Source organism: Ambystoma mexicanum, chromosome 1p (assembly GCF_040938575.1).
Source record: "Ambystoma mexicanum isolate Mex_15411 chromosome 1p, UKY_AmexF1_1, whole genome shotgun sequence".
In the NCBI taxonomy this organism is placed as follows: domain Eukaryota; kingdom Metazoa; phylum Chordata; class Amphibia; order Caudata; family Ambystomatidae; genus Ambystoma; species Ambystoma mexicanum.
This window is the reverse complement of record NC_090921.1, coordinates 1,148,061,106-1,148,070,885: the sequence shown is the minus strand read 5'-3', so window position 1 is coordinate 1,148,070,885 and position 9,780 is coordinate 1,148,061,106. Positions and strand designations below refer to the sequence as shown.

Here is a 9,780-nt window from a genome sequence, read left to right as displayed (position 1 = left end):
TTGTCCTCGAGGGCTCGGCGAATCTGGGCTGCAAACTAGAAGGATTGTTAGAGTTTTAAAAAAGCAAAGCTGGTGAACGTGTGAACTGAAAGGCCTGTTCCTAATTCTGAAAAGGGGAAGAACTCGAAGTGATCGAGGTGAGCAGGAACGGACGGGAGCGGTGTTCCGCTACTGATATTTTTATCTTTTTTCGAAAATATACAGAGGATTAGTCCATTCAGGTGCCTGTGCGAGGGTAAAGTTGTAATAGGAGCCTTAGTTGCTAGTCACTTAGACTATTGGAATGCCCAGGCTGCATCACCTTGTCACATGGTGCACTATGCTTCCGGCCATCCTCTCCCCTGCCGAGACCACAGTTCCACTACTTTTCTACGGTACACTTCTAGCACTGGGAAGAAGCGTTAATGTCTTTGGGCTAAAGCTGAACCAAGTATAACTGAATAATGCATGAAGTTCTCACTCCAGTGCCTCAGTGTAAAATGAGCGACAGATAAAATAAACATCAGTTTACTTGTCATTAAACTTTATTTGTGTTGGGGTTGAGGCAAATCTAATCCTTTGCACGTTATATTGCTTATTTTCCAGGTCCCTCTTTAATAGTTGTTGCTACTTTATCGATTCATCGAGTGAAAATGGCAGCCCCATTCTTGTTAGATGAGTGGAGGAATCTCCCCAAAATGGGTCCCTGTGGGTGCAGCGTGTTCTGACAGGTTTCGGGATGTTTCATAAACATCGAGATAAAGGCGAGGTGAACTTTTCGGCCCCTGTTTACTGGAAGGTGACTGCCACCGCCTGACCCCCGCGAGCTCCCTCTGTAAATATGGAGGGGTTTAGGTGAGTATTCCAGAAACGCCGCCAGTGGCCAGAGATCAATAAAGTCCGCGACAGCTGGGAGCAAGAGTCAAAGATAGAGCGACAGGAGAAAAGAAAGAGAGAGGGAGAAGGAAAGAAGAGCACGTCGGAAGCAAAATGAAGCTGCTGGCCGCCTGCCTCATCTGCACAGTCGTCTCCAATGTCACCCCTGGCACGCACAGCGCATCCACCAGCCAGGTAACCTTTCACTGCAAGTCTTGGGCCCCTTTGACTGCTTACTCTCAATCTTCGAGGACATCTCTTGATATCCTGTTACAGGTTTCCATCCCTAGCCTCTTGGTTCCACTATCTCTTTGTCTTGTTGGTACATCTCTTCTACCTCCTGATGTTCCCAAGATCCTGACATGCGTCCATCGCTCTGCTTTCTTCAGGGGCATGTGACCCTCACACCACTCTCTCTGTCCTTAGATGGACTGGGCGTCACTCCCTTAGCTGCGGATGGCAGAGTGTGGGCGCTCATGCTCATTCCTTCCATTACCTCTTCATTGCACGCCATTGGTTTCGCCTATAGCATTCCCCTATGGACTTCCTTTAATATCACAGTCGTCCACTCACTTCAGTGGGGACTCACTCACTCCCTTTTATGCACTAATGTCCACAGTCCTGCCCTTGTTCACACCTAAAGAGCCATATATTCTCAGGCAACTTACCTGGCTTCAGGGCAGACTCATGCATTCCTGCATTGACACTTTTACTTCAGTTGGACGCCCCTTCAATGTCACTTTCAGGGGTCTGCAACCTACGGCAGTCCTGATGTTTTAGACTACAACCCCTATGACTCTTCAGCATTGACAATGCTAGCTCGGGCTGGTGGGAGTTGTAGTAAACAACATCTGGAGAGCAAAAGGATGCAGGACCCTGCAGAATTCAAGATTTAAACACATTTGTGTAGGCTCTTTTCTCACCTCATCATGATCATGTTTAACTGATCCCTGCACCACTGGCCTTTCAAACATCAACAGTCACACTATTCTGAAATACCAGTGTTCCCACACTTCTATTTCCCCCTCAATCATTCTTTTATTCGTGTCTTCATTCACTTTCAAACAAGTCATCGGGCAATTGATAGCCACTCATTAACACATTATTGGAATCTCAACTTAGTTTGGTTAGTCCCTCGTCTATTTCTGTTCACTCATTGGCCAATCACAAAACAATTTGGAAGTCAATCCTTACTAAAATTGTCTTTAGTCATTTCACACAAGTCTCAGTCCTTATAACACCACCAGCTTCATTAAAAGCCCATCGATTCTGCTGGCCTCAAGTGCATCAATCCACAACCTTGAGCTGTGGGTGAACAACTCACCACAACCCAGAAACCCAATAATTATATTCATAAATGTAATAGGTCCATGTAGTCCAAGACTGTGCAATTCAGTGCTTTCATCTGAACTGTGCCTGCTTTGAAGTCAGCTAAGCTGTCCATGTTCCTTCACTCTGCAGGTGGACAGCGTGGAGCCCCCGGCTAGTCCTGCTGACCCTGCGATGGAAGAACCGAGTTTACTGGTAAGCTGTCACCTCTGAAGAAAGTCTTTATAAAGACGGTACAGTAGTTGATGTGATAGGTGTTGAAGTTAGGACCAGGCAGCCAGAGGAAGCCACTCTCACTCAATGAGTCAGGAGGAGAAATTACTGCATACATCAACCTGATTTTAGTTTACAAGCCAGTGGATAATTTTCATATCAGGTATGACAGGTCAAGTGCATTGGGAATACCATGTTGCACCCCACAGTATGATTTACCCATCCAGTGTGACGGCGGGCATGATTTCCTGGCCTCCACTATGACCACATCTCTCTGTTTGCATGTACACAACTAACATACATGTTTGGTTAAAGTGGGTTCCCTGTAGGGAGAGCACTTTTGAGATGATAATCATTTTGGTGCCACATATTATAAAACCTTCCCAAAAAATGTCAACCTAAAGAGAAAAACGCTGGATAGATTGATTCTAAATGTGGTCCAGTATTTGGTACTTGGGCAATTTGGGTAGCTCTACTTAGCCTATTAAAAATACATTCATGATTTCGTTTTAAAAAAAACCTTAAAAAGTGGTCCAGAAATCCACTAGGACATATTGTTGATTAGGTCAGCAGACAGACTGCAGACCCATGTTCAAATCTGCAAAGAAATGTACACACAACGTTATGTATTATGGATTGGGCCAATAGCTGCTTCCTTGCTTCGGTTTTGCACAAGCAGAAACACTGGTGCCAAGTGCATTTGCTCAATTTCTAGCACCAGTGCAAAAGTTAAATAATCTGGCACCTGGTCTGGCTTATTTTGGTTTTCTTAGTTTCATGTGTTGCTGGTAGTCTTACTTTTAGCAACATATGAAATATTGTGAAACTGTCCTAAGAATGTATTTTAAAAGCTGTCAATTCTCTGAATGTTGGACTTCCGGTAGCAGACGCATAAAGAAAAGATATAATGGATGTTTATGGCTTTACCATCAATGGAAAGGTACAATTATTTGTATACAGCTTCAGACCATCATTTATTGCATTTTTAACTGCTCTCCATTTTGACAGATCTGAACCCGTGGCAAACTGGGTGTAGACAATTTACCCAGAATCTTTATTAAATACGGTGAGCTGGCAACGCCATGGCAAGAACCTAAGCCACTGATATGCATGGTTTGAAAAATAGCCACCTAACCACTTCGGCTCTCAATGTCAAAGCAAAGGGTTCATTAACAATCTTTGTCATTCATCCACCTAAATGTGGCAGTGTTCAGTAATAAATGTTTCTCGTCAGTTTCCGGGCAAACTGACAGAGAATTCAGGAAGAATTGTGATCAGCAAATCCATGTCTCACTGGTATAGAGTTAAGGAAGAATTATTGTCAGCAAATCCAATTTAGATTGGCAGATTATTTAGAAAGAAGGATGATCAGCAAATGCAGGGCACACCATTAGAGGGTTTAGGAAGGATTGTGGTTAGCAAATTCTGGTCACACTGTTAGAGGGTTCAGAAACAACTACAGTCAGCATATTTAAATCACACTGGTAGAGGGTTTAGGAAGAATTGTGATAAGCAAATGCGGGTTACAGGACAACAGTGGTGAGCAAATTCAGGTTACATGGGTAGAGGGTTAAAGGAGAATATTGGTTAGCAAATATTGGTCATTCTGTTAGAGGGTTAATGAACAACTGCCATCAGCAAATGCAGTTCACAATGGTAGATGGTTAAGAAGAAATTGTGGTTATCAAACGCACGGCACAGGCTTAAGAAGGAATTGTGTTCAGGGATTTAGGAAGAATTGTGGTCACCAAATGCAGGTCACACTTGTATAGGTTTCAAGAAGAATTATAGTCAGCAAATGTAAAACACACTACTAGAGGGTTCAGGAAGAATTGTGGTCACTGAGCGCAATGAACTGTGGCAGAGGTCTCAGAAGAGTGGTGGCAGCAACTGCATGCCAGCTGGTGGGAGAGGTGTATCAAACAACAACCCTAACATTCATTCTCTAGATCAGGGTTCTGCAACCTGTGGCGCTCCAGATGTTTTAGACTATGACGTCTATAATCCCTCCCGATTTACTATGTTGGCTAGGGCTTTTTTGTGAGTTTTAGTTTAAAATATATGGCGAGCAAAAGGTTGCAGACCCTTGCTAGGGATGTTTTTGAATGATCACAAGCAAATCTAGAGCAACTCAACTGAGATTTTTGGGAAGAGAAGTCAGCAGCATTTTTTGGCCAACTCTGACAAGCCTTCCCGAATATCCTTTATCAGAGTCCCAGCACCCTTTCATTGAGAGTTTTTCCACCAATAGCTGGGGAAGCTTTATCCTCAACACGCCATTGGAAATTCTACTGAGGACTTACAGTGTGTCACCAAATATTTGTAGGTACTCTTCACAACGACTAGAGCGATTCTTCACAAATAATCTCAGAGAGGATTTATTTAAGGCCGAGGAGCCTTCATGAAGAATGACACAGAGGCATGGGACAAATGATAAGCATGCTCTCTAGGGCAATCCTAATGATAAGCATGCTCTCTAGGGCAATCCTAATGAGAAGCATGCTCTCTAGGGCAATCCTAATGATAAGCATGCTCTCTAGGGCAATCCTAATGAGAAGCATGCTCTCTAGGGCAATCCTAATGAGAAGCATGCTCTCTAGGGCAATCCTAATGAGAAGCATGCTCTCTAGGGCAATCCTAATGATAAGCTTGCTCTCTAGGGCAATCCTAATGAGAAGCATGCTCTCTAGGGCAATCCTAATGAGAAGCATGCTCTCTAGGGCAATCCTAATGAGAAGCATGCTCTCTAGGGCAATCCTAATGATAAGCTTGCTCTCTAGGGCAATCCTAATGAGAAGCATGCTCTCTAGGGCAATCCTAATGATAAGCTTGCTCTCTAGGGCAATCCTAATGAGAAGCATGCTCTCTAGGGCAATCCTAATGAGAAGCATGCTCTCTAGGGCAATCCTAATGAGAAGCATGCTCTCTAGGGCAATCCTAATGATAAGCTTGCTCTCTAGGGCAATCCTAATGAGAAGCATGCTCTCTGATAAGCATGCTCTCTAGGGCAATCCTAATGATAAGCTTGCTCTCTAGGGCAATCCTAATGAGAAGCATGCTCTCTAGGGCAATCCTAATGAGAAGCATGCTCTCTAGGGCAATCCTAATGAGAAGCTTGCTCTCTAGGGCAATCCTAATGAGAAGCATGCTCTCTAGGGCAATCCTAATGAGAAGCATGCTCTCTAGGGCAATCCTAATGAGAAGCATGCTCTCTAGGGCAATCCTAATGAGAAGCATGCTCTCTAGGGCAATCCTAATGAGAAGCATGCTCTCTAGGGCAATCCTAATGAGAAGCATGCTCTCTAGGGCAATCCTAATGAGAAGCATGCTCTCTAGGGCAATCCTAATGATAAGCATGCTCTCTAGGGCAATCCTAATGAGAAGCATGCTCTCTAGGGCAATCCTAATGAGAAGCATGCTCTCTAGGGCAATCCTAATGAGAAGCTTGCTCTCTAGGGCAATCCTAATGAGAAGCATGCTCTCTAGGGCAATCCTAATGAGAAGCATGCTCTCTAGGGCAATCCTAATGAGAAGCATGCTCTCTAGGGCAATCCTAATGATAAGCATGCTCTCTAGGGCAATCCTAATGATAAGCATGCTCTCTAGGGCAATCCTAATGATAAGCATGCTCTCTAGGGCAATCCTAATGATAAGCATGCTCTCTAGGGCAATCCTAATGAGAAGCATGCTCTCTAGGGCAATCCTAATGAGAAGCATGCTCTCTAGGGCAATCCTAATGAGAAGCTTGCTCTCTAGGGCAATCCTAATGAGAAGCATGCTCTCTAGGGCAATCCTAATGAGAAGCATGCTCTCTAGGGCAATCCTAATGAGAAGCTTGCTCTCTAGGGCAATCCTAATGAGAAGCATGCTCTCTAGGGTAATCCTAATGAGAAGCTTGCTCTCTAGGGCAATCCTAATGAGAAGCATGCTCTCTAGGGCAATCCTAATGAGAAGCATGCTCTCTAGGGCAATCCTAATGATAAGCTTGCTCTCTAGGGCAATCCTAATGAGAAGCATGCTCTCTAGGGCAATCCTAATGAGAAGCATGCTCTCTAGGGCAATCCTAATGAGAAGCATGCTCTCTAGGGCAATCCTAATGATAAGCATGCTCTCTAGGGCAATCCTAATGAGAAGCATGCTCTCTAGGGCAATCCTAATGAGAAGCTTGCTCTCTAGGGCAATCCTAATGAGAAGCATGCTCTCTAGGGCAATCCTAATGAGAAGCATGCTCTCTAGGGCAATCCTAATGAGAAGCTTGCTCGCTAGGGCAATCCTAATGATAAGCTTGCTCTCTAGGGCAATCCTAATGAGAAGCATGCTCTCTAGGGCAATCCTAATGAGAAGCATGCTCTCTAGGGCAATCCTAATGAGAAGCATGCTCTCTAGGGCAATCCTAATGAGAAGCATGCTCTCTAGGGCAATCCTAATGAGAAGCATGCTCTCTAGGGCAATCCTAATGAGAAGCATGCTCTCTAGGGCAATTCTATCAATTCTTTGGGAATCCATTTAATAGCCACCTCTGGAGAAGCACTGCAGGAAATCTGGCAAGAGCAATTGATGGCAATAACATGATATCCTACAGTGCACTGTGGATCATGCATCATCTGTTTATGCGAAGCCAGGGGGTGTGTAGGGACTAAAGGATTACACCTCAGATCATGTGCATGTCCCAAAAACGTATAATGCTAGCTCTTTAGTTTACAGTCAACATACTAATGCGAGATAGCAGCCCTCTCCTTAGTAAGTAGCCTCTTGAGGCATGGGAATTGTCAAATTTACTAGATGAATGTAGTGTGTCAGTCAATGGTATGAGCAGACTGGTGGTGAATAAAAAAGGTTTTATATGTGTATTTCAGCAAATGCCCTTAAGCCAACACATATTTTGACTTTCTATTCACTCTCTGAAGGTAGGGCTTAATTAAAGTCATTTGTCCTTATTCTAGAAAACGAGCGTTGCCCCTCAATTATATCACGAGATAAAAACACTGTCCTTGTGTCCTGTGGTTCAGTATTCAAAATGCGCTATGTGAATTGCCAAAAGGTAAAGCTGCCCTGAAAAGCAGCCAATCCTCTCCCTTTCGAGTTGAATATCTAGATGGAAGTCCGGTCTCCTGATTAGGGGATGACCATGTATCATCGACGTTCCGTGCTGTTTTCAGGCAATGCCTACTCAATGCTGTGAGAGATCAGATCATATCCTTGCCAACCTCTTATTTCTTTCCATGTGTAGATGCCTTTTCTACGAACAAGGAGAGATTCCGCCCTGGCCCTCTGCATGTACTGCTGCAAGTGCTGCCAAAAGAAAGGCTGCGGGTATTGCTGCCGCACATGACACAATGACACTACAACATTAATGAAGGAAGGTCCAAGGCTTCTTCTCATCCGTTCCCGTCCCTTCATGAGCCAACACTGCCAACGTTCTCTTAGTGCTGCTTATGTGTTCTTATCTTTATTTTATTTGACAAAAATGTAATTGGGGATATCCACTAAAGATAGATCTATATATGTTTATTGAATGGATTATTGGTGGATCACGACTTTGCCAATGTCGGGCACCTGTTCTGTGCCAATGATGCAGATTCATTTTTCTTGCGACCAAACTGCTCATGTCATGTTAGGTCACTGCTTCTAGGATTCAGTTTGATTGTTGTTAAGAAATTCAGTATGGGTGTTTTTTTTTTTAAGAAATCCAGACGATATTGAATGCCATCGTTTGGGTGGATTCTAGCTTAGTCACAAGAATGCATTTGTTGCAGACAGCATTTGTTAAGAGCTACAGTTGTTTGGTAATGCTTGTTTAGGCCACATGTTATGATAACAACCTGGGCATTACTGTTTTGGTCATGAGACCTTTTACTTTGCAGAACCAGCTCCCTAATCCATCTTTGGACACTAACTGGTAGGGGGGCTATGACAGCTGGAGTTCGTGTTCTTCTAGCTTTTAAACCACACACAATCTAAGTTGTGCAAAGTTGTGATATCTTTAATGGAACTAATTGAACAATGCTGAGATGATAAATTGCATTCGTTTTCAATGTCCCATAAACTTCTTCATCTGATGGGGGCCGGGCGTGATACGGTCACATAAATACCATGGAATAAAGTGAAGTGAGGTGTTAATACTGTGCTCAGTTGTCAATCAATACCTTTTGCACTCAATAAAGATAACTTTGTTTTACTTATTGCATTATAATGTCAGTGTCTGAAACAGAAATCCTATATGGTGCTGATGCAAAGGGGAACCAGTCCATAGTACTATCACTTAGGGCAATGCAAAACAAGCACTGGCAATGCCAACAGTTTCGGCTTTTGTTTAGGCATGTGATAGGCATTTACTAGGCCCTGATATTATGGGACAACCTGGACATATAATAGCCGTGCTTAGAACATTTCTATTTAATATCTATACCTAAGCCTCAACTGTTGGCTTTGTCATTGGTTGTTTTTAGCAGGACTTCGATGCAGGGAACAGATAATCTAGTGGCTGAAGGCATACTTGGTTAAGACATGTTTATTATACCATTAGCCATTTTCTGCTGTAATTAGCTATTTAATCTCAGCAGACTGCTTAGAGATCACTCTGGCGGGCTAGCCTGTGATCTTACTGACTGCTAGTGAGCACACAGAGTTCCCAGAGGGGGTGTTTTGGGTGGAGAGGGGCAGGAAGTGGGTGGGAATGGCCATAGGGATTAGCATTTCCATGGGCAGTCAATGGGTGGGTAAATAACCAAACAACACCTACAAGTTGTGTGGCACTCCTTACCTGGGCATTGATGGTAGCAGGTGCAAAATGGTGTGAACCCCTGGTATCTAATAGCAGTGCCTCGAAAATGTCCAATACTTATAACAAGCCAAAACTGTTGGCTTTTTCCAGTGCTTGTTTATAACATGACTTTAGTGAAAGACATGCGTAGTGCTTGTAAATCGAGTGGCTGAAGGCAGACCTGGCTAAAACATGTTTATTACATTAGTACCATGTTTGCAGCTTCGATAAAATCATTAAGTCTCAGAATACTGCTGCTAAAAAACGCTGGCGAGCACTTCAAGTGCAGAGTTTGATGTTAAGGCTTGATAAAAGCGAGCTCAAAGAATTGTCACGAGGTAGTGTTTGGGGCAGGAACTGGGTGGGAATGGCCATAGGGACTAGCTTGCCCATCATAGGCAGTCAGTGGGTGAGCAAATAACCAAACAACACCTACACGCTGTGTGTAACTCCTTATATGTCATTTCTCACTATCTGGTCTATAACGCAATCGTTTCAGTTTACAGGTGGCGCATTAGCACCATCTAGTAGCCCAAACTAAAAAGCAGGTCCTAACCACAAACCAACTGCCATTAAAACATAATTTGAACATGGGAGTGTTTTCAAATTCCTTTCTCTGG

General features: G+C 43.6%; 1 protein-coding gene across 1 annotated transcript; it reads left to right on the top strand.

The window, feature by feature from the left end:
* The first annotated feature begins 876 nt into the window (after window positions 1-876).
* LOC138569878 (hepcidin-like) lies at window positions 877-8,575 on the top strand. Its single transcript, XM_069648323.1, has 3 exons — window positions 877-1,050; window positions 2,317-2,379; window positions 7,628-8,575. Exons 1-3 carry the CDS (start codon window positions 970-972, stop codon window positions 7,727-7,729), a joined length of 246 nt encoding a protein of 81 aa, XP_069504424.1. The 5' UTR covers window positions 877-969; the 3' UTR covers window positions 7,730-8,575.
* Window positions 8,576-9,780: the final 1,205 nt, after the last annotated feature.